Below are 27,188 nucleotides of genomic sequence, written 5' to 3' on the forward strand. Positions count from 1 at the left end.
TTCCAATGTGTCACCACCCTCCTAGTGAAAAAGTTTTTCCTAATGTTCAACCTGGACCTTCCCAACTGCAACTTGAGACCATTGTTCTGTGTTCTGCCATCTGTGACCACTGTGAACAGCCTCTGTCCAGCCTCTTTCCAACCTCCCTTCAGTAAGTTGGAGGCTGTTATCAAGTCCCCCCTCAGTCTTCTCTTCTGCAGGCTAAACAGTCCCCATTTCCTGAACCTTTTTTCATAAGTCGTATGCTCCAGCCCCCTAATTATTTTGGTTGCTCTCCGCTGCACCCTGTCCAGTGTATCCACATCCTTCCTATAATTGGGGGCCCAGAACTGGACACAGTACTCCAGATGCGGCCTCATCAAAGCCAAATAAAGAGGAACAGTCACTTCTTTGGATCTACTGGCAATGTTCCTCTTGATGCAACCTAATATGCCATTAGCCTTCTTGGCTACAACGGCACACTGTTGACTCATGTCCAGCTTCTTGTCCACTACAACTCCCAGGTCCTTTTCTGCAGAAGTACTACTGAGCCAGTCGGGCCCCAGCCTGTAACAATGCTTGGGATTCTTCCAGCCCAAGTGCAGGACCCTGCACTTGTCCTTATTGAACCTCATCAAATTTCTTGCAGCCCAGTCTTCCAATTTGTCTGAGTTACTCTGGACCCTATCCCTACCCTCCAGCATATCTATATCTCCCCCTAGCTTAGTGTCATCTGCAAACTTACTGAGAGTGCAATCCAACCCCTCATCCAGGTCATTGATAAATATGTTGAGCAGAACAGGATCCAGAACTGAACACTGGGGCACTCCACTAGAAACCGACCGCCATCCCAACATCAAGCCGTTGATCACTACCCTCTGGGCCCGACCTTCTAGCTAGCTTTCTATCCATCTTACCATCTATTTATCCAATCCACATTCCTTTAACTTGCTGACAAGAATATTGTGGAAGACTGTATCAAAAGCTTTGTTAAAATCAAGATAAATCACATCCATTGATTTTCCCCTATCCACAGAGCCAGTTATGTCATCATAGAAACTAATCAGATTGGTCAGGCATGACTTGCCCTTCATGAATCCATGCTGACTATGCCTGATCACTTTCCCCTCCTCCAAGTGCCTCAAAACGACTTCCTTGAGGAGCCCCTCCATGATTTTTCCAGGGATGGATGTAAGACTGACCAGCCTATAGTTCCCTCGATCATCCTTCTTCCGTTTTTTAAAGATGAGCACTACATTTGCCCTTTTCCAATCATCCGGGATCTCTCCTGATCTCCATGACTTCTCAAAGATAACGGCCAAGGGCTCATCAACGACATACGCCAGCTCCCTCAGAACCTTCAGATGAATTAGGTCCAGGCCCATGGATTTATGTACATTTAGCTTTTTTAGATAGCTCCTAACCTGTTCTTTCCCCACCAAAGGCTGTGTACCTTCATCCCACAATGCATCACTTATCGCGTTCGTCCAGGAGCTCTCCTTGTCCGTGAAGACAGAGGCAAAGAAAGTATTAAGTACTTCAGCTTTCCCTACATCCTCTGTCACTGAGTTACCTCCCTCATCCAGCAGGGGCCCCACACCCTCTCTGATCACCTTCTTCTTGCTAACATGCCTGTAGAAACTTTTCTTGTTATCCTTCACATTTCTTGCGAGTTGCAATTCCAGTTGCGCTTTTGCCTTCCTGATAACTGCCCTACGTTCTCGAGCTATACCTTTATATCACTCCCTGGACATCTGTCCAAGTTTCCACTTTTTGTAAGCTCCCTTTTTGTGCCTAAGTTTTCCAAGGATTTCCCCAGTAAGCCAGTCTGGTCTCCTGCCACATTTACTTCTCTTGCTGCGCATCGGGACTGTTTCTTTCTGTGCCTTCAATAGGGCTTCCTTAAAATACTGCCAGTTTTCCTGGACTCTTTTTCTCTTCATGGTAGCATCCCAGGGGATTCTGCCCATCAGGTTCCTGAAGGAGTCAAAGTCTGCTTTTCTGAAGTCCAAGGTGTGTAATTTGCTGCTCTCTTTCGTTCCTTTGGTCAGGATCCTGAAGTCTACCATCTCATGATCACTGCTTCCCAGGTTGTCACCCACCTCTGCCTTCCCTATTAGTTCCTCCCTGTTTGTAAGTAGCAGGTCAAACCGCGCATGACCTCTGGTCGGGTCCTTCAGCACTTGTACCAAGAAGTGATCCCCAACATTCTCCAGAAATTTCCTGGACTGCTTGTGTACTGCCGTATTGGTCTCCCAACAGATGTCAGGGTAATTGAAGTCCCCCACGATAATGAGAGCCCGCGATCCGGAAACTTCTCTCAGTTGTCCAAAAAAAGCCTCATCTACCTCATTATCCTGATTTGGCGGCCTGAAGCGGACACCAACCACCACATCTCCAGTGCTGCCTGCACCAGTAAGCTTGACCCATAGATTCTCAACAGGCTTTTTCTCTCCCTATGCACTGGCGTTCCAAGCAATCATAGTGCTCTCTTACATACAGTGCAACTCCTCCTCCTTTTCTCCCTCGCCTGTTCTTCCTGAACAGTTTATACCCTTTCATGGCAGCGCTCCAGTCATGCGAGTCATGCTGGTAGAACTCTGTCGAATGGACCTGGTCTGACTGAAATGTGAATTGATGGAAGAGTAAAAGAAAGCAGAGGGTGTGGGTTGAGCATGGAGGAGGAGAGTTGGGGGTGACCATCTGCTATGGGGAGTTAGCTGAGAGTGAAATACAGAAAGAACGTGAAGAGCATAAAGATCAAGAATCATGGGATACTTAGGGGACTGGGATTCCAAAAGGGCTTGAAATAGGAGCAGTACAACAGAAACAAAGAAGGAAACTATAGAACGACTCTCAGGAAACACCTCCTGCCGGTGAGGTAGGACAGCATGATTCTAGTGTCCCAAAGGTGACCCCCATTGCTGGAGATATTTAACTGGACAGAACTATATTGATCTTGGTTGGATGAACTTCATGTGACTTACTGTAATGGGTCTTGTTCACTGGTTCTTCCCTGCCTCTTCTCCATTCTGCCTTCTTGCCATTCAGTTGGAAGTGCATCTTCAGCCTGAGAGACAGAAACGTTAGCCTGAAGGCCTCAGTGCTGGTCTGGTTAGGTAGACATTAGCCATTGGGTTACAAGGTGTGCTCACCTCTACAGGCAGCCTCTTGTGTTCTGCAGAGCTGCCTGGGCTAAGTGTCTTGATCATTCAGCTTCATACACAGCTGTTATCTTGACGAATGCAGTGTTACAAGTCTGTCATTCTCAGTTGGCCCTAGGGCAACCTTGGTTACTGTCCCCTCCCTTTTTGCCTCCCCTCCCAGCCTTCATGACCTTGATCAAGAGTACACTCATATTCTATTTCATCCAGTTTGCAAATGAATAGCATGGCATCACTGAGTTGTTACGAACCATTAAAGCTGGGAGGGGTTCCCAGGGTTCAGAAATGTGGCTCAGTTTGGAACAGGTCCCAGAAGTATAGTGCTGATCCCACTTTTGGCTGCTTGGGGAGACAAGTTAGAAACCTCCTGAGAATGGGTTTTCCTATCAGCTGACTAGCACTTCCATCAGCTCCCCCAAATCCAAATATCCTGCTGCCTGAGGAGAGGAACCAGATCCTCTGCCACTACTGTAAAACCTTCATGGAGTTGCTTAAAAAAAAATCTGGTCCATTATCTGAGCATATGGCTCTCGTATCTAGTTTGACATGTGTTCTGTGTCCTGCACTCTGAAACCCTCCTGGCTGCAGAGACAGTTGTCATTTTGTTTTCTCGTCTTAGTTTGAGTTGTGACGAAGGAGAGATGTACCATGAAAAAGGCTTTGCTTTTGTTCTTTCTTTGGCAGGGTGTGGGTGGGCGTGTTCTCTCCATCTAAAATAAGTCATTGAGACTGAAACTGCTTTTTGTTCATTGTGTTTGGAGAAACACAGTAGTGGCAGTCCTCACACAAGCACCTCGCAGGAGAGCTGAATTCTTCTGCGTTTTCTGCAAAATCACAGGAGCTGCGAGTAAATGTGCGTGCTGAAAGAAGGCGAGAAGCTGCCAAAAGAAACTCACAATAACGGCAGAGACTTCTTTCTTGTGAGTAAAACACCTGTCACGGCTGCCAGGAGTCTGCTAATTACACAATAACTTTATTATGTCCCACTCCGAAGAACAAACAGTACTTGAAGTCTGAGAAATTAGCTGGCTTTACAATAGATTAGTGCAGTTAGGATGTCTGAATGAAGCCCGTATTATCTGGATCCTCTCTGAACTGCAAAGAGAGGAAAATGACTTCAAGACTCTCTCCTTTGTTGCTAGCACTACAGAAGATAGTATTTCTGCAATTAGTAATAGTGGCAGGAGAGAGACGTTTTCTGCTAAGCACAGGTAGTAGAAGGTGGAGTTCTCTGAATGGGCTTGTAGCATGAATGCAATGGTTCTGCTCATTGTAGTAAACCTTCGATTAGCCCCTGGTAGCTTCTGGGAAACAGAAGAGACACTTCACCCAATGGCTGGGATTTTTCGTCCCTCTATTTCTGAATAAGTTGCAGGGTGTTTGATTTGGGTGCTTCAGGAATGCGTCCCAGCACAAGCTGACACTGGATTCTGCCCCACCCCAAGCTTCTCACAGTTAACTATTCATGCAAGACACATGGCTGGAGCTTGCAATTTTAGGCTTTGCTGAGGACGTTAGTTGTGGGCAGTGGGAGAATAGCGATTGTGATCCTGGGGCTTGTGGAAAGACCAACTCCTAGTGCTGCTTCCTGGCCTCTGAAGTTCTGTGCGGTTTTCTGGCCTTGAGAACTTTCCATCATGAAAACTGATGGGTAGTTTTATATTGAGGCTGTAAGAGTCAGGGTCTGATTGAGGTTTGTACAATGTCCTTGGGTCTGAGAAGCTGAACCTGGCTACTAACTCACCTGCGCATTTTGTCAGGCCTCAGCAGCTGTAGTCTGGGCTTTGGGTGTGTGTGTGTGCATACTGGATGCTCAGAGAGTTGGGGGGGCCTGTTTGTGTGAGGAAGGGTTGAGTGTGCACATTTGATGGTGATAGGATGAGTGTGTTGCCATGCTGGGGCATGTGTGATCGGAAGTGTGTGTGTCTGTGATGTTTGGGGTGGGACGCTGTGAAAGGGCAGGGAGGCATCTCCAGATGGTGAAGTGTTTTGGGGTGTCTCAGAAGGAGGAGGGACCGGTGTTGGAGGTGTTAAGGTGACTGTGGATGTGGGTACATTGAGAGACAGGAGGAAGCTACCTGGGTGTACAGGTCAACTGTGCAGCTTCTGCAGTGGCTCACCCAGCAGTCCGTTCCCACAAGGGGACAAACATCAGCCCTTGGCTTAGAAGGATGGTGCAGAGAGAGACTCTGTGCTTCTCTATGCCAGCTGCTGAGCAGTACAACTGAGTGACAGGATGGATAAAGCATCCCTGGAACTGAGCAGCAGGTGGGGAATTGGGAGTTAAAAAAGTACTTGAGGTGGCAAGAGAAGCTGAGCAGGGGGCCTCTCCTGAGCCTATTAGAGCTCAGCCAAATTCTGCTCCTGCTGCTGGCTGGCTCTGCACCATGCTTGGACCTCACTCCTGGCGCTGGCTGCAGGTACTTGTGGCAGCCCAGAGGGAGGAGGAGCAGGGAAAAACCAATATTGTGGCATGGCAACAAGAAGGAGAAGCTCTTCAGGTGGAAAGACCTCCTGTAGCCTCTTCTTGGGCAAGAACAGCCCAACAAGCTGTTTGCTGGTGGAGAAGGTTGAGCAGATTCCCCTGGATTGCCGCCCAAGAGCAGTCTGTTTATCTTAGGTACTTCTCCCTCTTTCTGCCCAAGCTCTGGATTTGGGGGCAAGGAGGAGGCTCAGGTGCAGGGGTTGTGGGTTGCTCAGCACACTGGAAGGTGGGGTTGGATATCATTACTGTGATACACTCAGGATTGACTCCTGTGGGTCCCAGGTTCTGAGGCACATTGGCGGGAGCCAGGGGTTGCATGCATGCAGGCAGGCAGGGGAAGGGGGAAGGAAGAGGTACGCACAGGTGGTGAGAGGGAGACATCATCTGAGGGAAGCCTGAGACCCAGGAAGATTTATTTGTGAATGCTGCTTCTCCAGCCTGCACTCTTACCTATATAATCTATCTCTGTTCTCGTATAATAGTGCTCAATGGTATGGTGTTTGAACACCATAGAGGCTCAACTGTCCTTCAGGACTGGTCTGAAGCTGGTTCTGTTGCTGCCTATGCTTTAGTTCTGGAGGAAAAATACTTCCCTCTTCGGGACCGTCAGTCTGTTTCACTCGCTTGTGTAGGGCAGAGGATAGCCGGCTCTCTCCAACACCCATGCATTGCTTGGGAGGTTCCCAAGGTAATTAACTCCATTTGGGAGGCTAGTTTAGTCTTTATCCAGCTGACGCAACTAACCCAGGTGCACTGTCTGGACTAGTGAACAAAGGAACCACACAGGGATCTGAGCCACTTGTCTCTTCGTTGTATTGTCTGACCTTTCTCTGTGTCTTGGCTTTAGGTCCTGTGGCAGTGATCAGTGGGGAGGAGGATTCTGCCAGCCCCCTCCATCATATCAACCATGGCATCACCACACCCTCATCGCTGGATGCTGGCCCGGACACGGTGGTGATCGGCATGACTCGTATCCCTGTCATCGAGAACCCCCAGTACTTCCGGCAAGGCCACAACTGCCACAAACCGGATACATGTGAGTGCCATATCCAGCTGGATCTTTCTCCTCATGTGAGGACAAAAATGGGGCAGGGGCAGCGGGGGAGAGGAATGGGTGGGGAAAGCAGGATAAGGAGGAAGAGAAAAAGGAAGAGGAAGAAGGGGCGGTAGGGAAGGATAATGCGTTGTGTATCGTCCAGAAATGAAATGAACCCCAAGGTAGATCTCAGGTCTCAAAAATCACAACATACATGTAGACGCTTCAGAAGGAGAATTCCCACCCTCACCCTCCACTCCACTTTCATCCTCCTACCACCACCCACTCTTCACCTTCCCCATTCAGGACAGAAACAGCCTAGAACGGAGCTGCAGACATTTGCTTTGGGCCCTGTCCCAGCGACATGAGCAATTGCAACTTGAGATTACCGGGCATTCAAGATACCTGCTTCCTTTGTGAGGAAAGGATGCATCTCCCTTTCCTTCTCCAGCCGCCTCCTTGAATGACCTACACAGGCAGTGCAAAGGGCAAACTGTGTGTCTGCAGATAGGGCAGATGCTCAAAAAACACTTGGAGCAGGAGAACCACCAATTTGGACATTCCATTTCTTACGCTCAGTGGGGCATCTGAAAAGCCTGAAATCTGCATTTGAGCAGAACCGATTAAATAGCAAATAACTTCCCCACCAGGTGATAAACTGTCCATCCGAGCCTAGCGGGAGCCCTCGTACACTCTGATCGGAAAAATAAAGAGCTAAACTCTTGCACACCACATAGCACAACTGCATTTCGGCAACTGTCCCTTAGTACCTGGAGCCCACACATGGTCAGCATGTCAGATGGAAACTGCTTGCTGCATCCTCAGCTTTTGCTAATTCCTAGAAGCAACCTCCCTTCACCCGTTATTGTTCAGGTTCTTGGAATATTTTTCATTTCTTGCTTCCAGCCAGGATTTGGATGTTACAAAATGTCACAAGGAAAGTTATTGTCACCATCTTTCTGGCCTGACCAGAAGCAGGGAGTACCAGGTATCTTGCTGGGAAGTCTACTCTTGCTAGACTTCCAGTCTGCTTTTGACATTTGGGAGGCTGGAAAAATTTGAGTCAGCGGCCGAGTTCTAAGGGACTCGTAGGACTCAAACTTCCAAACCACTAAAACATCACCCAGAACTGAACATTAGGCAGGAATTTGGCTCCCCATGGCTGCCTTTCTGCAATCAGATAAGCCCGAACAGCGCACCCTTCTCTTCCTGCTGAGATGTCAAGGGCTGGGCCTATTGCTTACAGTCTATGCGAGTAACATGAGCTGGGCCTCCGCTCCTGGGTCGTAGCTTGTTGCATTTCAATCACCAGAGCACTGGGGTGTATCTAGTTACTGTGCCTGGCTTTCCCTTTGATTTGTATTTTAATGTATTTCTTTTGGTCTGTTTTTACAGGGCAGGGGTGGAGTGTTTTGGTTAGGCAGGATCCAAATAACATGGGATTTCTTTGTATCGTATTTATGCTTTATATTTTTATAGCACTCCATCTCAAAACAGAGACTATCGCGGGTTTGATTCTCTCCCTTCTCTCTGTATTCAATGGTATTTCAAAGTATGCTGACTTTTTGGAGTGTGAGCACCATTGAAGTAGTGGTGGTTGAAAATCAAAGGATTCAGTTTACTGAGTTCCAGGGCTCTCTTTGAATATTGTGAGTCTGGCCAGAAAGTAGATTGAATTTGGTCAGACTCTCACGTGTTCTATTTAATTAAGATCTGCAAAGTTCCTCACACAGCAGAACTACAAGGGGCTGGAATTTGGATCAATGCACGGGGGAGAATTGAACATCATAAGTAAATACACCCGCAACGAATTACAGGGAAAAAAACTCTTATCTCTGCTACCTGCCTAGAAGCATCTGTAGGACTCTGTGTTTCCAGCATTAGTTTAGTATGGTTTAGGGCCCAATCCTGCAGCTCTTATTTAGGCCAACTTCCCTGTTATGTCAGTGGCTGTGTTGCTTGAGTCCTGGAAGTATTATGGTTCACCTTTTTAAATAAATATAAACAGCCTTTTTTTTTTTTGGAACTTCTTTGCAACTTCCATTTGGTTTCTGTTTTACCCAAGCTGTCCTGCCCAGCCCTAATCTGGCCTGTCAGGTCCGGTTTGAGGTGAGTGACTGTTCGTACCCACCCACCATTTTACACACTGGACCTCTGCTTGTTTCTTTCAAGGACTTGGACACACATATTTCTCCCTCCTCCCCCTTCCGTCTGGGAAGGAGAGGTGAAGTCCTTTAGATTGGCAAGTGCATTCATACCCAGCAGAGTCCAATCAGATAAGGGGTTGGTGCACTGCTTGGACATGCTTAACTAACATTAAGTTTAACCTGTTAATCAATCAAATGGTGGAAGGGGGAGGTTGGGAAGGGCTGCTCCAGCCCCACTTCCTTGCTGCAGATGGGGGCTGCTCCAGCCAGACTGGAGTCACCCCACCTGCAGTGCGCCCTGGGCCGCCATGGACCAGTGCTGCTGTGGATGGGCTGGAGAGTGCCTGCCCTCAGTGCTCCCAGGCGGGGCCTGTTGCAGGTGAGGGCTGCTCTGGCTGCACTGGAGCTGCTCAAGCAGCCCCCTGTTCTAGTGGGTGGGTGGGTGGAGCTTCTCCATTCCCCAGTGGTTAACTATAACCAGTAAGACTCATTCATTTAGGACCCATGAGTGGTGGTTAGCCCCTGCCCATCTCGCCACTGCCATGCTGCTAAATCCACCAGCTGGATATCAGACTGTGAAGCTCGTCACTAGCAAAAGCATTCATAATCCACGCTGGCTGACAGGTTTTGTTAATGCATCAGCTACCTACTTCGGAAAGGAGCTTCTCCCTTTCCTTCCCTTGGCCCTCCCCTCTGGCTGGCTGCGATGCCAGATGTTTGGGCTGAGGACGGGCAGACAGCTGTTAGTGAATTACAGTGAGGAGAGAAAGCTCCCAGTGCTTAATGCAGTATTAATAGTACATTGGTGTGATATAGATTTCCGTCACCCTCTGCACTAACAAACATCGCTTATCATGGGGGAATGATGGATGTTTATTCCCAGCCACTTAGTTCTGCATAATGGCATTGCAGATGAAATATGGGAAGCAGCATGCTGCCTGCTAAACATTGCCCCCCCTTGCTGCCTCTGCACAAACCTGTCCTGTGGGGGGTACTCTTGCAGGCCCGTTAATTACTGCTGTCTGCGATGAGGCAGACGTTCGCTTCTGACTATGGATGTGCTGCTTTTTTTGGCTCAGTAAGAAGGAGGATGCTGGAGCTCGCTGTCTACCTGTCTTAGTCTCCTACCAGAGCGCCTCTCTCGCTCACCTACTTGCTGCTGCTCCCAGAATTAGAGAGATGGAAGGGAAGAGTCATTGGTAGCTTGCTGGATGTGGGTTTGGGGAAGGGGACTGGAAGCAAGGACACTGTCCTGTCCCTGTGTTGGGACGTGTTGGCATTGTGACTTTAAGCTCTGCCCCCTTCCATGCCTTGCCATTCTCTTTACTTCTTCCAGCCATGACTCTGTGCTCATTGGCAGCACCATGGCCTGGACAGATGCTTTAAAAAAGAGAAAAACTAACTGAAAGCCTGAGCTCCGGTAGTTCTCGCACCGTTGCAGGGGTTAAGCTGAGTGTCACATTGAAGATGGGACATGTTGCTCTCCAAGGCTACGTCTACACGTGCACGCTACATCGAAATAGCTAATTTCGAAGTAGCGACATCGAAATAGGCTATTTCGATGAATAACGTCTACACGTCCTCCAGGGCTGGCAACGTCGATGTTCAACTTCGACGTTGCGCAGCCCAACATCGAAATAGGTGCAGCGAGGGAATGTCTACACGGCAAAGTAGCACACATCGAAATAAGGGAGCCAGGCACAGCTGCAGACAGGGTCACGGGGTGGACTCAACAGCAAGTCGCTCCCTTAAAGGGCCCCTCCCAGACACACTTTCATTAAACAGTGCAAGATACACAGAGCCAACAACTAGTTGCAGACCCTGTATATGCAGCACGGACCCCCAGCTGCAGCAGCAGCAGCCAGAAGCCCTGGGCTAAGGGCTGCTGCCCACGGTGACCACAGAGCCCCGCAAGGGCTGGAGAGAGAGTATCTCTCAACCCCCCAGCTGATGGCCGCCATGGAGGACCCCACTATTTCGATGTTGCGGGACGCGGATCGTCTACACGTCCCTACTTCGATGTTGAACGTCGAAGTAGGGCGCTATTCCCATCCGCTCATGGGGTTAGCGACTTCGACGTCTCGCCGCCTAACGTCGATTTCAACTTCGAAATAGCGCCCAACACGTGTAGACGTGACGGGCGCTATTTCGAAGTTACTGCCGCTACTTCGAAGTAGCGTGCACGTGTAGACGCAGCCCAAGGAAGCAGTGGCAAAGGAGTCCCTTTTTTCTGGGGACCCTGATCAGGTGAGCCTGTCTGCTGAACTGAGATCTTGGGGTCCAGGTAGAGCGATGGGCATGGAAGAATCTGTGTCTTCACTGTCCTCTGGAAGTAGCTGTTTCTTTTCTGTACGCATGCAAGTTGTTTTGGGATGGGGCACCACATGGAATGGAACTCATCAGAATTCCGCATGCAACAGGTCAGAAGGAGCCATCCTAGGAGTGTTGGCAGTGCTGAAGCAAAACGTGACTCATTCTACCCTTCAACATTTCCTGAAAATGGCAAGCAGATCCTGCGGGCAGGAAGCACAAGTTTGCTACAAAATTTAACCACGCGGCAACTGAAAAAAAAAATGACAAGCATCTGCCCTGGAGACATTAACACTGATTCAGGGCCCTGATGCTGGTGGGAGGGACCAAATGTCACTGTTTTGACCATGGCCATCTGTGCTTGTTGATAACAATGGAGACTCTCCGCTCTAGTGCCAATTTATCAGTCTTCACCAGACTTCAAAGGATCCATTTTGTCCCCAGTGTTGGTTCCAGATGGGTGATGGAAGAAGCTGGAAATTTCTTAAATCTACAAGCTTCAGAGATGGTTGACATGAAAGGGTTTGGAGTCGAACTTTGCTTTAGATAGTAGTAGTAATAATAAGATGTGGATATGGTGAGTTCATTATTAATTAGAGCCTCTTGATTCTGTGCCCTCAGGCTCTATATGAACATGGTAGCAAAAGTTCAACTGGCTTCCTGTTTTGTCAGGAGCAGTTGTTCTTGACAGAAAACTGGCTTTTCTGAGACTGTTCCAGGGCAGAACCAGGAAGAAAAGGCCTCACACGTGAAAAATACTTTCCAGGAAGGGATCAGACTTTCCTGAAACTCCAGCAATTCTCAGCTTGTGTCTGTGGTGAACAGCCAGTTCGGGATGTTCTTTCAGAACTGGGCACTCCAGCCCCAGTAAAAATAACTATGCTGGAGTTGTTCAGAGCCTGCTTTTATTGCTGCTGCTGCTGACTGGGCAAGATGGTTGTTTGGTTTGTATTCCTCTGTTAGGATTGGTGCAGCCTCAGCATCGCGATGCACTCACCGTGTGGGCGGAGCTGAAGTCCTTCTATAGACTACTAATGAGGGGTTATTTTACAACTTCATTTATTGCACGCTGCCCTGACATAATTGCATATTTGAAGTTAGTAATTACACATATTCACGATAATTAAGTAATTAGATATAATTACGCTAACTGTAAATACATGATAATTGGCTAAAAAGAAGTACTTTCGAAAAACCAAGGCAAAATAACACAATAAAGACACCATCAGCAGCCTTTCTGCACATCACTGCATCTTTATCTTGCATTTGTAATGCAGCTTGAAAGGGAATCTGTGGGCCATTCAGAAATCACACTCTTTAGACAGAAAAGATTTCCTCCTCTATGTCTCTAATAGCACTAGAGAGTGAAAATACAAGATCTTTAAAAATCCAGTTTTCTTCTCACTCCTGGTGCTTTTGTTTACAATCTTTATTTTCTTTAGCTTGGATGTTGGAAACTGAGCAAGTCCATTCCATTTTGCTTGTAATCATTTGTGCTCCCAGGTTCACGAAGATACACATTTTAGGCTGCACTCTATTTATGTGAAAACAACTGTTTTTTTCTGCTAGTAGAAGAGGAAACATTTCTGGGGGCAGTCAGGGTTAGGAAAAAACATGTTTCTACCAAATGTAAATTTTGAACCAATTTTGAGCTGAAGACAAAGGCCCTTTAACTCTTAATGAACAGCCCGGTGTAACTGAATTAGAGATAGAGCTCTGCGTGGGTACAGAATTTGTGTCCACATCCGTATCCACATTTGCAAAAATAAGTCACATATAGCTGCATCCCTATCCGTGGATATAAAGCAGCTATCTACAAATTTTCAGGGTTCTAGATAAAAAAAAAATTGTCTCTGCATCTGTATCTGCAAAAATAAGCCGTGGCGATATGCAGCCACAGATTTGCAGAGCTCTCAGTATAGTAGATATTTCCTCCAAGTAGGTTAATTCCCCTCACATCTCTCTGAAAATCCTGCTGATGCTCACACACACGGATATTGAGCAGTCTCCCTGCTCCTTTGGGAAAGCCTTAACCTTCCCAGATGCCCTAGCTCCCTTCACTTTTCTCATTGACTTAATCCATGGTCCTTTCTTGCAGGCTACGTCAGCATTCCATGCTGCATCCCTCATGTTCCATGTGAGATAGAAGTTATGAGGGGACTTGTGGAGAGGTGAGGGATGATGCCTTCTCCATATGCCAACAACACCTAATTGTCTGTCTCTGGATCCATCCACCCATAGAGTGCGACCCTATGCTTCAGCATTTGGATGAAGCCATGGCATAGATGAAAGAATTAGTTGACACTTAATCCAGATAGACTGAAGTGTTTATGGGAGGGAGCAAAGCACCTGGATGATGAGACCGAGATTACACCAAGCCTCCTGCTGGAGGCTGTGTTCATTTTTTATTACCCCCCTGTCCACAGCCTAAAGGTTGGGTTAGATTCCCTGCTGCTTTTTGAATCATAAAAGAAGAGCAGTGAACATGACCCATTTTCACATCTCAGTCTGACTAGGAGGCTGTGCCCATGTCTCTTGGCTGTGAATTTTGCTGTCGTGATCGACGAATTTGTCACTACTAGATCAGACTGCTTCAGCATGCTCCATCCCCCTTCCCCTAACAACCGCTGCTTCCATCTGCCTCCCCGTTACTGTCCAGCCAGCCTCGTCACTACCAGTAAATTCCTGAGCTTTCCTGAACAAGAGCTTTTACTGATGGTAACTGCCCAGCCTGGTTATTGGGGTAGAGGCCAGGTATGAAATAGGCTCCCTGGGGAAGCGATGGAAGCGCTGTCTCTAGAATTATTTAGAATTGGACCTCACCAGACATTGGCGATCTTAGGAGCTGATCTTACACTGACAGCTGGGTGGAGAGGTGGTGTCTGGATCTAGTAGGTCTCTTCCATCTCTTCACCATTCATGTCTAGGTGAGTTTGGGAGGGTTCTGGCTTGGCTGCATGTACAAATCCTGCCATCAACACTTGTCTTCTATCAGCTGGAAAACCTCTGGGAGCCTGAGCTAGAATCCTGCTCCAGAACCTTGCAACCCCCACCAGCTGCACAGCAGTGTCTGCTGGAGGCTGCTTAGAATGCCCTGGGCTCCTGTCAGACTCTGGTGGCTAGAATTTCACATTCAAACCCCATGGTCAGTGTCCCTCTGGTTTCAGAGAAGGTGCTGCAGCTTCCGCCAGGGAGATGTGAGCAGTGAGCCGGCAGAGGGGAACACCTGACACCTCTCTGGCTTAGAAGCAGAATGAAGGAAGTGCAGGGCCCTATTCACCACTTCATGCCTTTGCCTCTGTCTCGTTCTCCTGCCTGGTAGCTGGAAGGAAAGGTCCTTCTGGCCGCTAGCCTGCCCATCAGCATTCTCTCCCTCAGGTCAGCTCTCTCTCAGTTGTACTCTCCAGTATTCCTGCTCTGTTCTCCATCCCACGCACCCAGATGGGGAAGGGAGAGAGAAATGGCAACAAATGCCAAAGAGGAGATGTCAAACCAGTCTCAGGTGAAGAGTGGCTAAATGACCACCTGGACCCATTCAGAACCTATTATTCCAGGCAGTTTGACCCTCAGGATTTACCCCACTGGGAGTTTGTCTTGTGCCTTTCCTGCCTGAGCCGTTAGTGTGCCATTGAGCCAAAGGAGTAGCCGGCTGCGCTGGAATGGCTGGCAGGTGTATTCTGCCCATGCATAACTGGAGCATTGGCCAGCACTGCAGGGGTTTCTTCATGAGTCCATTCAGGAGAAGCCAAATGATTCAGGAAGAAAATTTCTGTCCTTGTCTGTCTCTGCCCAAACCCTGCCGGCGCTGCAAGGCATCGTGGTAGCCAGTGATGGACTGTTTGGCAGGACAGTCCCATCTGGCTTGTAATGTGACACAGATGCTGTCTCTGTTTGCAGTACAAGCAATTCACCTCCTGCCACTGTGTGGATGAGTTCGCAGGGAGTTAGACACAACCACGGTTACTTTGACATGTGGTTATTGAAGATGTTTGTAGCAACAATACAGATCAAAGACAGCAAAGCACAGCACCAGCCCGCTCCGGGAACTGAAGCTGACAACACAGCTGTGGTGGGTGATGCTGCATCTGGAAGCCATGTTCTCGAGTGCATCAAATCCAATTCCATTAGAATACAAACTATTAAATCAGCCCACTATTCAGTTATGCGTTATTGGCACTGACCTGCTGGCAGGCAGACAGTGCTCGTGAGGAGACGAGACCCACATACAGACATCAAACACTGAGCAAAACCTTCCCATAAACACACGTCCTCTGGTCACAGAGTCTCTCCCAAGGCTCTTTTATCCTGCCATGTCCAAAGGTGACAGCTAGGTTCAGCTGCCTGTGGTGATTTTAGAGCAGAGCCACAGCTATACCAAGGGATGGTGACTTAATAAGCAAAGCAAGGACAGGCCTTCAGCATATTTCCTGTTGGGCTGGAGAGACTCTAGCACTCCAGGCTGTTGACGCTCATCAGAAGCCCTGTCTGTCCAACAGAAAAGGGCGTTTCATCCCTCCCACTTCAGGAGTATGGGAGCAACCTTTTCCAAACTAGGGTAATGAAGAAACCTGAAAGCTACTTGGCTGCAGGAAGGATGACTATATGACCAGTTGCCACCCCAGGCACATGCACACTTATTTGCACACCTATGCACACTCATTTATGTGTAGTCTGTCTTGCCAATGTATTGCAATCACATATCCATCATCCTTACTTGTACACCTTCCTACATACACATTCATGCGTACACCTCCCCCCACACATAGGTACAATGAAGCCATCCACATGTGTGCATTCACTCATATAGTATAGTGACAGGCCTGGTATAAAACCGTGTCTGGATTAGCCGTAGGCCTCCACTCACCAATGCATGCGCTCTCACACATACATTCACACCCACTTATCAAACACCTCTGCTCGCAAAATAACTGCACCTGTGAATATTCTATTTTCTGCAGTGCACGCTTGCCAGTTCCACCTCCGCTCCCAAGCAAGCCTAGTAATGGCAGCAGACATGCCCTCCCGGGCTGCTTCCCTTTCATGTGTTGCCCCTACCAGTCAAAAATGGCTGTGGCTTCAGTTTTGTAGAGGAAAAGGGTTAGGAGTGAGCAAGAGGGATCTGATTTTTCAGTTCTGGTAGGTCCTAAAGTAGGCGGCATTTTGGGAGGTGTTGGGGAGAGGAAGAAAGGAAAGGGCGGGTGACAAAATGAGGAGAGACGTAATCATGCTGTAGATACGTGCCTGTTAAATCATTGGCTCACCTGCGTATGGGTGCTTTGTAATGCCTGTCTGGTTGATTTTATAGAATCATAGAATCCTAGGGCTGGAAGAGACCTCAGGGGATCTCAGTTCCATTCTGATCTTGGGGCTGACATGCATGTGTCTGCCACAGAAATATATCACGGTCCTCATCAGCCATTGCTGCCTTGGCCCAAAGTCCGGGCTTTTCTGCCCCGTGGAATGGTGACCCAGCATCTTGTCCTGAGGATTTTGCTGACTCAGGCAGCTCTGGTGCCAAGGATAATGAAGAAAGCTTTAGAATGCTCTCCTAATGGCTCGTTGATTGTGTGAATTATGCTTTGGGTGTTTCTAAATACAGATGGTGTATTTGAATAGAGCCAGAGCTGAGCTCCTCACCCATCAGCTGTTTGTTTATTGTGAGATTTTTTTCCCTGAGTTTGGTTTGGCTTATAAAACTCAAGCAGTCTGAAAGATCTTTGACCTGATTGCTGTTCCTCCAGAGCCATTATGGTGCGTGGGTGGTCTGATGTGGCCGTGGAATGTTATGGTACCTAAGAACGGTTTATTTCATAAAAGCTAGTAGCTGGTTCCGAGGAGTTGTTTGGAAACAACATCATGCTTTCTTAGTATGACCCAGCCAATGAGAGTTTGCTTTGCACATATAAATCCTGTAACGTCACATCTTGCTGGAAAGTTGTGGTTGGGTGAAGTCTTCTGGAGCTGAGCTGACCTGACTTGGTCTGAAGGAGATGTCCTCTCTGCAGTGCACAGAGTACAGCTGAATTAAACCTCCTAGGAAAGACAGCCATTATTGATGATGGCCGTGTCTACACTAGCCCCTTCCTTTAGGAAGGGGCATTGTAATGAGCGAGTTGGGAAGATGCTAATGAGGCACTGCCATGAATATGCAGTGCCTCATTAGCATAATGGTACCCACGTGCATTTCGAAAGCGCTGCCTGTGTAGACCCTAAAACCAAATAGGTAGAAGGGACTTTTGAAGTCCAGGGGGTCCTTTTGAAAGGCCCCTGTCTACATGAGCGGTGCGCGGCTCGAAAGCGACACTTTTGAATTGCGCACAGCCGCCATTATGCTAATGAGGTGCTGCATATTCATGAAAGTGCCTCATTAGCATCTTCCCAACCCACTCATTACCATGCCCCTTCCGAAAGGAAGGGGCTAGTATAGACGTAGCCAATGAGTCCAGGCAATGGTTAGAAAAATATTACTCCCAGTATAACGGGAGCACCTTCAGTAGCACAGCCTCTCCCCATGGAGACATGGCCCACTCCCCTATAACTGATGTAATGTTGGTGGTTCATTAGCAGTCAGAAGTACTGTTGCTTCTGGAGAGAGACCTGGCAGTGGTTTCTCCTCAAAACAGCCTGTTCAAAACATGGCAGACACCAGAGTTCCAGTGGTGAAAGCCTGTCAGAGACCAGGGTAGAAAGATACTCTCCCCAGTTGCAAAAGGTTCACTCCAAAGACCTTCTGCCAAATGGAACCTGTGTGTCGTGGACCTGCACAGGATCCACGTCTACTGGGAGAGGATGTGTGTCCAGCCTGTGAATGCTCAGCCAGGCCCATTGCTAAATGAGGCACAGTCTTTGTAGAGTGTGAGGTTGCCTCTTGTAATGTGTAATAAAACTTAGGTAGGGAGGATGCCACAGCTGTCACCATGCTGCACGCCACAGGCACTTGGCACGTCCCAATGCCAGCCCCAGGGGTAGGGTTTAGCAGGATCTAGTCTAGTCTGTTACCTCAAACAGTGGCTTGTGTTGGGTGCTGCCGATGAAGAGCTATCCTGCCACAGGGCCGTACACCCAGTCAGTCATGCCATAGTATTCTTACTGAGGGGGAGTACAGCAGGGATTTCTTCCTGACTCTAGCTAGCGATCACTTGGTGCCATGAAGTCTGTGAGCTCTTGCTGTTCTACTCCCAGGAAATGGTGAATTATTTATTATTTACATTGCAGTAGCACCCAGAGGCTCACTAATGTAATTGCACAGGCTGTTCTTCAGAGAAAGGTCTAATCCTTAGGAGTCTTACTCAGTTATTTCCCTTAATGTCTTGCATCAGTCATTCCCCAGGTTATTGATACATTAAAATATTGGTTTTACATGTGCTGGCTTTTAGATCTGGAATGCCTACTTGGTTTTATACAATAGGGAATGATCAACAGATACTGCATTGCCCTCCCTTACCCCATTCTCACATGGCTATCCCGTTCTGTCTCTCTTTATTAACCCCCTGCCAGCCAAACGGGTTCTTTCCAAAACAAAAGAGAAAGAAGCCCTTCCTCTCTGTTCTGAAATAACAGCTCTGTGTAGCTCTGACAAGGATGAAAGGCAGAGAAAGTGGCTAATTTTGCCCATGGAGTCCAACACGCCAGCCACTAGCCACATGTGGCTATTTGGGTGGTTGAGTGTGGCTAGTTGGCTTGAACAATAAATGTATTTTCAGAATAGCCTGGCTACTACCGTGGCTACTGCTTCAGAACTGGTTGGCCACCACAGGCCCAAAGTTTACGTGGCAAATTTGCCTTGTAGATGCAACACTAAAGCAAAAGTAAATTCCCTTCCTCCCTCACCTCCTCCTCTCTCACCCTTTCACCTCCTATGCAAGGGATTAATTTGAGCTAATCCTCGCCTGAGCAAAGTGGGGAAGTAAAGTAAAACCCTGGGAGGGAGGGGAAGAAATCTCACATTCAACACTAATAAAGAAATAACTGGCATCCTACATTATGAATTGGATGAATTTTTAATGGCTTCAAATGCGGTTGATTTATAAGGCATCCGCGCCGCTCCGAAGAGCCCATCGCAGCTAATAAATAAATGACTGCCCCCTTGTATTAAAAGTATCAGTCATTTTACATCATGGCACTGCAACTGATTTGGAGTATCAAGTGTGGGGTGGACTGGGCCTGGGGCTATGACAGGCGACGTGTGGACAGAAGAAGCAAGAGGGACTTCATGCCTCAACCTGTGTCTCAGATGAGCTCCATGCAACCAGAGCTTAGATCTCAGGTGAGGTGGTCCTCTGAGAACCTGGCTGCCCGGTTGCAGGCCTTGCACCCCTACTTCCTAAAAGGAGAGGGAGCTCAGCTGGGTTTTTCTTTCTTCCCACACATCCGATTTGGAATGACCAGTCTGCTTGCTAGGGGAGGAGTCTGCTCTCAGATCTGAGAGCATATGATCCAGGGTAGACAAACCCTCAGGAAAGACCTCAGCCCCAGTTCCAAGCATTGTATTAAGCACTCTGCAGTTTCTCCTCTTGTCCTTGCATTGCTGAGGCCCTCACAAATCAAGTACAAATGTAGATAGCTCAGGTCTTGCTCCAAGTGTCTCCAACTGGGTCTTATCCAACACCGTTCAGTACCCTGTCCTGTGGGTATTATACTTAGGGTGCAGAGCAGGTCTGTGGTGATGGGCACATTCGGAAGTGTGATCAATGATCTAGGACAAGCTTCATGAGCCCATGTTCACTGAGGCAGAGCCCAAGAAGCCAGAGTGAGACTTGGTGTAGGGGCTTTACAAGGAGCAGAGCAAGATTTCTCCAGGCAGCAGGATGTCCAGGAGCTCTGGGTGTGTTCTGCTCTGTTTTTTCTCACATAGAAATACTTAGCACTTCACAGCTCTCTAGAAACACCAATTACTCCTCACAGCCACCTGCCAAGTAGCAAAGAATCCTTGTCTCCATTTACTGATAGGGAAATGACTTGCATGGGGTCCCAAGGCAAGTCTGTGGCAGCTCAGACTGGCTCTCAGTAGTTGCTGGCTCTCCAGCCTGCATCCAGACCACCAGACCACGCTGCAGGTTTACGACATCTTGTCGTTATTTCGTAGTTGGCAAGGAGGTCACTCTCAGTTGAGACCAGTTATGTTAACTACTTGCCAGCTTGGTAGGAGTTGGGCTGAACTGGGTGTGCAAGGATAGCTCCGTTTTACAGACATCATTACCAAGAACATCAATATGGCTTATTCTTTCAAAGGGGCTCATTGAAGAGTTTACCTGGGGAAAGGTAAGGCAACAATGGCCTTGTACAAAGAGGAAGACTTCTACTTATTGTCTTTCCTGACTTGGCTTCCTTTCTTGGCTGAAAGTATGTAACTTGGAACCTGGGACATCATACTCGCTAACTGATGAAAACAAAGCGCTCCAAGCTACAGATTTTGTCTTGGCCAGAAGGAAGTAAGAGTTTATTGCCTTATTTATTACATTTCCCCACAGTAGCATAAATAATATTTTCATAATAGATGTGGAACTTATGAATAATACAGAATCTTGATCTAAGTAATTGCAATGCTTTTTAACACAAGAGATCTTCAGTGTCAAGTACTATTAATGATCTGCCTCGACTCTTTCTCTGCTGAGGGCAATTGCAAACCCCAGTGCTGTGAAAATTTGATACGTTTGGGAAAGATTCTAATGCACAGTTCAATAATCTTGTTCTCTTTAGGAAACCCAGAAAAAGTATCCTGTTTGCTGATTTTTCTCAGCATCTGTTGGGTTTTTATGACTGCCCATATTGTGTAGGTTGCTGGGAAACCAATTCTCTTACATTTATTACAAATCTGTGACCCTTTGATTAAACTACACGTTGGGATTAACAACTCTAAATTGAAGGTACTACTTTGAGTTAATGCATGTACCATACACTGATTCCACCTTTATTGTACATGCTTTAGTAAACCTGCTGTGGATGAAGGATGGCAGATCATCCTGGAAACTGAATTCTTTTCTCCTTAGATCTGGTATAGAACACGAAGTTGTAGCAGAAGTTTCGTAGCCAATGTGTCTTGATTTTGCCTGAGAGGGACCAACTCTTGAGGCAGGAGATAATTCAGCATTTGCTGTCCATTTGGTCTTTGGTCTGCCATTTGAGGGTGAAAAGTGGGTAGTTTAGTCAGGGGGAGACATTTTCCCAAATGCTTATGTGACTTGGGCACTTTAGAAAATTTTTCCCATGATGTTTTTTAAGCTGTGGACACTTGTCCGATAGGAACAAGACTAAGACCCACCAACCTGTGGGCTGTCAAACTAGTTCAGCTACCTGGTTAGCGTGGTGGAACATTCTTCTCAGGGAAGTGATAGATGCACTGTCCTGAAGTGTTGCAGGGTATGCTGATGGTGCTCTTTGTCAGCAAACATAGAACCAGTGCAGCAACATGTACGGACATAGGATGTGCTGTGTGTGCTGCATGAGGTGATGGGTTGTTCTTTTAATGACATACGAAGATTCTGGCCATGCTCCTTGTGATCACTAAATGAGTGACGTTGTTTTGGAAAAGTAAGATTACTATTCATGATATTATGGTTAAATTCACACTTAGGCATGGCTCTACTTTTATGAAGATTGATGTTCCAGAGGTTACTCTTCTGGGGTTTGATTTAGCATGTCTAGGAGGGACGCACTACGTCAAATGCCGAGGATGCTCCTGTTGACTTTGGTTCTCTTTGCAGTCACAGGAAGTACAGGAAGTTAACAGGAGAGTTTCTCCCGTTGACCTCCCACAGTGGGGCCACACTGGAAATTTGATTTAAGGTGCATTGACTCCACGTATGCAATTCTCATATCTGGAATGCTGGTATTCTTTAATGTCAAATTTCTTTTGTAAGGTGGGCCTAGATTAGGTAATGACATTCTGCCTGTCTGATTTCCCCTATAGTATTAAATGGAACTACTCCTTGGCTCTTGCTATCCTAAAATCCTGTCTAGCCTTGCCCCTGTGTGCTATTAAACAGGCGGCTGTGTTGTTAGAAGTGGCTCCTTTATAATGTATACACTGCCTGTAATGCAGTGTGATCCTTTGGGATGAAAGGCTGTGATGATATTAATTATTATTAAGATTGAGCACACAGGACCTCTTCAGCAGTTAAACACACTGTCGTCTGCGGGGGATAATGTGATGGCAGTTGTGGGAATTGCCCGTGGGGTCATTTTCATGTTACATTACTGTTCATATATAAAAGCCATACATCAAGTGGCCTGGTTGCCTATTGGTCAGAGCTCCCGAGATGGCTTCCTGCTTAATGTGTTCGAGGCCGGGTATCCTGGTGCCAGGAGGCCTCTTTAGATTAATGGAGCTGTCTTGGAACATTATGGATGCCTTTTCCATTTTTCCCAGACTTTGCATCTCAAGCCCAGAATCAGGTGGTAAATCTCTTGCATTTCTCTTTTCCCAGCCAAGTTCCTTTTTAAGCAGTTTTGCTTCTTCCTTCCCCCAGCTCCCTTAGGACTGGAACTCTGGGAGAAGAGAACTGCAGCCTACTCAGTAGCGAGTACTAGGCATAAATTCAGGCCTTGTTAGTATGGAGGAGAGGCAGGGAGGGGAAGGTCTGGTGACCTTGGATGACCTGAGTGGCCTCCCGTGTCCCCGTGTCAGAGGAGATGTGAGGTGATGTCTCATTAGCCCAGTGAGCTGCTGCATGTAAATTTTATTGATTTTCAGCTTCTTAATCAGAAAATCAGTCAGAGTTTGATGGCTTAGTTCTCCCCCACCCTCTTTCGGCTTCCCCACAGGTGAAGTCTGCACTCTCACCATGCACCTGAGAAGCTCCTCTCTGGGGTTTGAGATTCACCTTTCAGTGCTGGCAGACGTGTACAGCTGCTACAAAGCTCTCCTAATTGTGTTTCTGATCTTCTGCCAACTGGCCATATTCACCTACCCATGAGTGCCACCCCACTTTCCCCTAACCCTACCCCCAATGACTTGGAAAGTCCAAGTCTAAAATCAAAATTCATACTCAGGACCCCAATATAGCAGTGCATAGTGCAGCTGCTAAGCTACAGAATGGGCTTACACCTGCTGCCATATCAACTCATGACAGCTGGGTCTGTGCAGGTTGAACCTCTCTAATCTGGAACTCTCTTGTCCAGGAACATCTGTAATCCGTTATGATTTTTGTTGGCTGGATGACCACTTTTCAAGGGTGTGGCAAAAGTTCCTGTGGTCCCATAAAGTTTGTTTAGAGACACCAGTCCTGGCTGTCAGTGCTCTGTGCTGTTATTTAGCTGTAATTTACCCTTAAATGTCGTCTAAGAGTCCTGTAAGCAGTGGAAGGGTTGGCAGTGCTGCTAGACAATATTGACCTCCCATGATTCAGCAGAGTCTCTCCTTCAGCACTGCTCAGGTCCTGAGGGTACTGGATGACAGAGGTTCAGCCTGTATTTGCATCTGTAGAGCTGGGAGTTTCCCCTCAGTTTACACTTGATTTCATTATAATCTTTGCCATGGCACCATGACATGGGGTTGTCCTTCACAGCCATTGCTTCATGAAGAGAAGAGGAAAAAAATGCTCTTCTTCTCCCCTTTCGCCTTCACAGTTATGCTGATGGTACAATTCCGGTGTCGGAGAACAGTCTGAGGTAGGGAGGAGCTGACTGCTCAGTGCAGAAATTATTCTAGGTAGTAATACAGAGAGAGTGAATCCTGGCAAGCAGCTTCCATTCTGCTGTGTTCCTCCTTGGGTGGACTAACGGAGAAGATTGAGCTCAGGAGTGAGGCAGTGCTGCAATGAAACAGGCCCCACATGCTGCAGAGGCACGTACAGACTCCTGGGGACGGGACTCGATGGCCTGCCGAGGTCTTTGCCAGCCCTAGGATTCTATGGAGCTAGAACTAGAAAGCCTCGACCTGGAGTCCCAGAAAGCGCAGCCCGTGCCAGCTGAGCTGAGGCAGGCCTCTTGCAACAGGCTACCCTTATCTGCTGTATCCACCAGCATGAAAAGAGACACCACCCCCTCCCTCCCACACACACTCGCACATTTACTAACACCAAGCCGGTGGAGGAGAAGAATGCCAAGAAAGAACGCGCCAAAAGGCATGCTTCTAGGGCAAGGAAACCAGCCTGAGAGGGATGGGGTGATTGGAGAAGAACATTTAATTTTGGGAAGTGGAAATGCTAGGGGAGAGCAATCTGAAGTTACATGAGAGGAAAAACCACAAAGAACAGCTCTGAGGGGATTTAAATTGTGTTTAAATGATGGGAAAGAGCTTGGGGGTTGCAGTCCTCCTGGAAGGTCAAATAGCAAGCCTGGGTCCTAGCTGGACTTCTTTCCCTGACCTTCTTGTGTACACTTCAGGTCAGATCTTCAGGCGGCTTAAAACCATTGTGTGATTTGAGTTCCCAGAATGGCCGTAGTAAGTGCACACTCATTATACACAAGTGTTCTTGGTCAGGCAAATAGCCGTGTGTGTGTGTGTGTGTGTGTGTGTGTGTGTGTGTGTGTGTGTGTGTGTGTGTGTGTGTGTGTTAGAGAGGGAGAGATTCTGCGATTCTGCTCTGGAAGTTTTACAAATCTAACTCTTTTTCTTGTGCTTGAGATGTCATCATACTCCCATTGTCAGAAGAAATAAGGACCCATTTTTGGATGGAACATGACTGGTTTTCTGGAAGATGGACCAAGAGTTAGATACATTTGATCCTTCTGCCTCCTGTGTTGCTCAGGGCTGAGGTTGCATTTCTGTTTAATTTTCTAGCATGCTTCATCTTCCTTCTCTCCTTTACTAATTATTGCATTTAAAAAAAATTCTCCTTGCTCCTTATGCAATCTGTGCTGCATATTCTTTACTGGTTATAGTGCTCTCCTTGCTTAACTTGAGTGTGCAGGGTCATGTCTCATTTAATGCTGTCTCTTTTTCTTGTCAATCCATCATAACTTCATATCAAAAAAGGGAAAGAAAGTGGAGTGGGGGCGGGGGTCAGAGACCCAGCTATTAGTGAGCTTGGCTGAGACCTGGATTGCTCACCTGGTTTCCAAGAGATCAGGCTGCAAAAGCCTGTGTGGTCTAGGCTAAATAGTTGAGCTCTCCAAATTCATGTCTGACTTCAGCCAGTGTTAATGAGAAGCACAGGACAGACCTGAATCATAGAAGGGAATACCTCCTCCCTCCCCCCACCCCACCAACTTTTGGCCTTAGTCACAGCACAGCTGCTCCATAGAAGCCTTACTCCAGCTGCCTGTGTGCCTGCTAGGAGGAGTTCATCTTCTAAGTCCCATGAGCAATGTTCTCTAATCATTCCTGTCTTGTGCAGACTGGTTCCATCCATGTGCAGAATAACGTTTTATGTATACCGAGGCTTGTGAAAATGTGCACCGCCACAAGAAACACAAAACCTAGCTGCGGGCTCTCTGCTACACAACTTGGTGGCATGTGAATCCTTCCTGAGTAGCCCCACGAGCACCCAGCTTACGGGAAACGCTTTCCAGGAGCGTTTGTATAATTCTCTCCATTTCACCAGCTCAGTGCTAGGGGCTTCTGCTCCTCTGTGTTCCACTTTGCAAACCATGTGTGGCTCCGAAACACACAGCCTTCCTTGCTCCTCTGTTAATTGCCAGTAGCTCCGAGGGTACAAGAAGAGCCTGATTGGGGTTGGTATGACACATCTGCCTGTGCAACAAACGTGTCACATCATAGGAGTGTGTCAGCAACCCCAAGTCCTGTCTGTGCTGTTCTCACAGGGGCTGTACATTCAAGCTGCTTAAACAGCCCTTTCCAGGGTTTTGTGTGGTTGACCACGGTCAGGGAGGAAAAGGGATGTCTCAAATTCTTATTTTAGCTGCAGTTTAGCTGCTTCTGATGAGTTGGCTTATTCCCAAGACAGGGCTTATACTTACAGCTAAACATGTCAGCTTAGGCTGGTCCTCTCTAAAAGGGAACCTGCTTTTTCTTCCAGACTGAAACAATATCAGACCATCCCATAACGCGTGTGCAGGTGGCCTTTCCAGGGGGACCGTACTCGTTCGGCCAGCGACTCAGCTGTCTCTGTGGTGTTTGCGTGTGCACCACTGATCTTCTCTCTGACTTCTCAGGACCTTATTAACGTAGTTCCTTGAACCATCTATCAAGTGGGGACGATCACAGTCCGCTTGAATGAGGGAAGCTCTCTGGTTCCTGTTTGTAAATTTCTGCACTTGGAGCTGGTGGGGGGAGGCGTGATTTCCAGCGCACTTAAAGGTGTGCGAGCTAGCGCTGTTTGAGGCAGAGTGCTAAAAATAGCTGCATGAGTACAGGTGGTGGTTTTGGTTCACCACCCAGGGAAGTAGCTTGTCTAAGTTAGTATCAGCGTCACCTCTAATTTTTTCGCTCCATGGGCTGAATAACTTTTGTTGTGTGCACCATGGCACGTGCAGCTGTGTACCACCAGTAGAAACACATGCTGCTGGCCGTGGGCTGCTGTGGGCGCTTTGCTAATCACCTTGGTGGTGCCTGAATCTCTCTTGGGTGGCCATCCAAGCACTCAGCTTACAGGGAACAATGGTGGGTTTGGGCTACGGGAGTACATGCCCACCTGGACATCCTGGGTACTCATTTGGGTATTTAATACTCTGGCCATGTGACTATCATTAGCCCAGGTTTCTGTGCAAACTGAGAATCCCATAGCCCCCAAATCAAAGTGCAGATATAGGCATCAAAAAGGGTGGTCAGAAAGGAGCTGCCTCTCCCCAGACCATTGCACAGTTGGCCTATTGAATTATGCCATAGTTTGTGCTTTTTTCTGAAGCTTGAGATGTTCGCCACTGATAAGGCTGAATAAAGGAGTATATAGGGTTTTTTTTCTGGCATGAGACAAGAGAGTGCTTTGGCTGCTGGAGCCCATGTTGTAGCCAAAATTGGAAGCAGCAGGCTGCTGGGGTAGGTCGACCATGTGAGTGATCTGTAATGGCAGAAGGTGGAGTATCAGACAAGACAGAATTATGGTGTGACCCATAATTTCAAGGAGTGGGACAGCAGGTTGAATATTGACTAAGTTGTGCGGTCCTTGATGGCCAGACACCAGATCTGTTAGACCAACAGTCTGATCCATTACAGCCATCCATTG

At 47.6% G+C, this 27,188-nt stretch overlaps 1 protein-coding gene across 2 annotated transcripts in view; it reads left to right on the plus strand.

Moving 5' to 3' along the window:
• The window catches only part of NTRK3 (neurotrophic receptor tyrosine kinase 3), a 346,470-nt gene that overhangs the window by 214,672 nt on the left and 104,610 nt on the right, over positions 1–27,188 (plus strand). For both annotated transcript variants that reach the window (XM_075006317.1, XM_075006318.1), the window contains exon 12: positions 6,476–6,664. In XM_075006317.1, the coding sequence (XP_074862418.1) occupies positions 6,476–6,664 (189 nt within the window). The remainder of the gene's footprint in view (positions 1–6,475; positions 6,665–27,188) is intronic.

The sequence above is a fragment of the Carettochelys insculpta genome, chromosome 12 (assembly GCF_033958435.1).
Source record: "Carettochelys insculpta isolate YL-2023 chromosome 12, ASM3395843v1, whole genome shotgun sequence".
NCBI classification, from domain to species: domain Eukaryota; kingdom Metazoa; phylum Chordata; order Testudines; family Carettochelyidae; genus Carettochelys; species Carettochelys insculpta.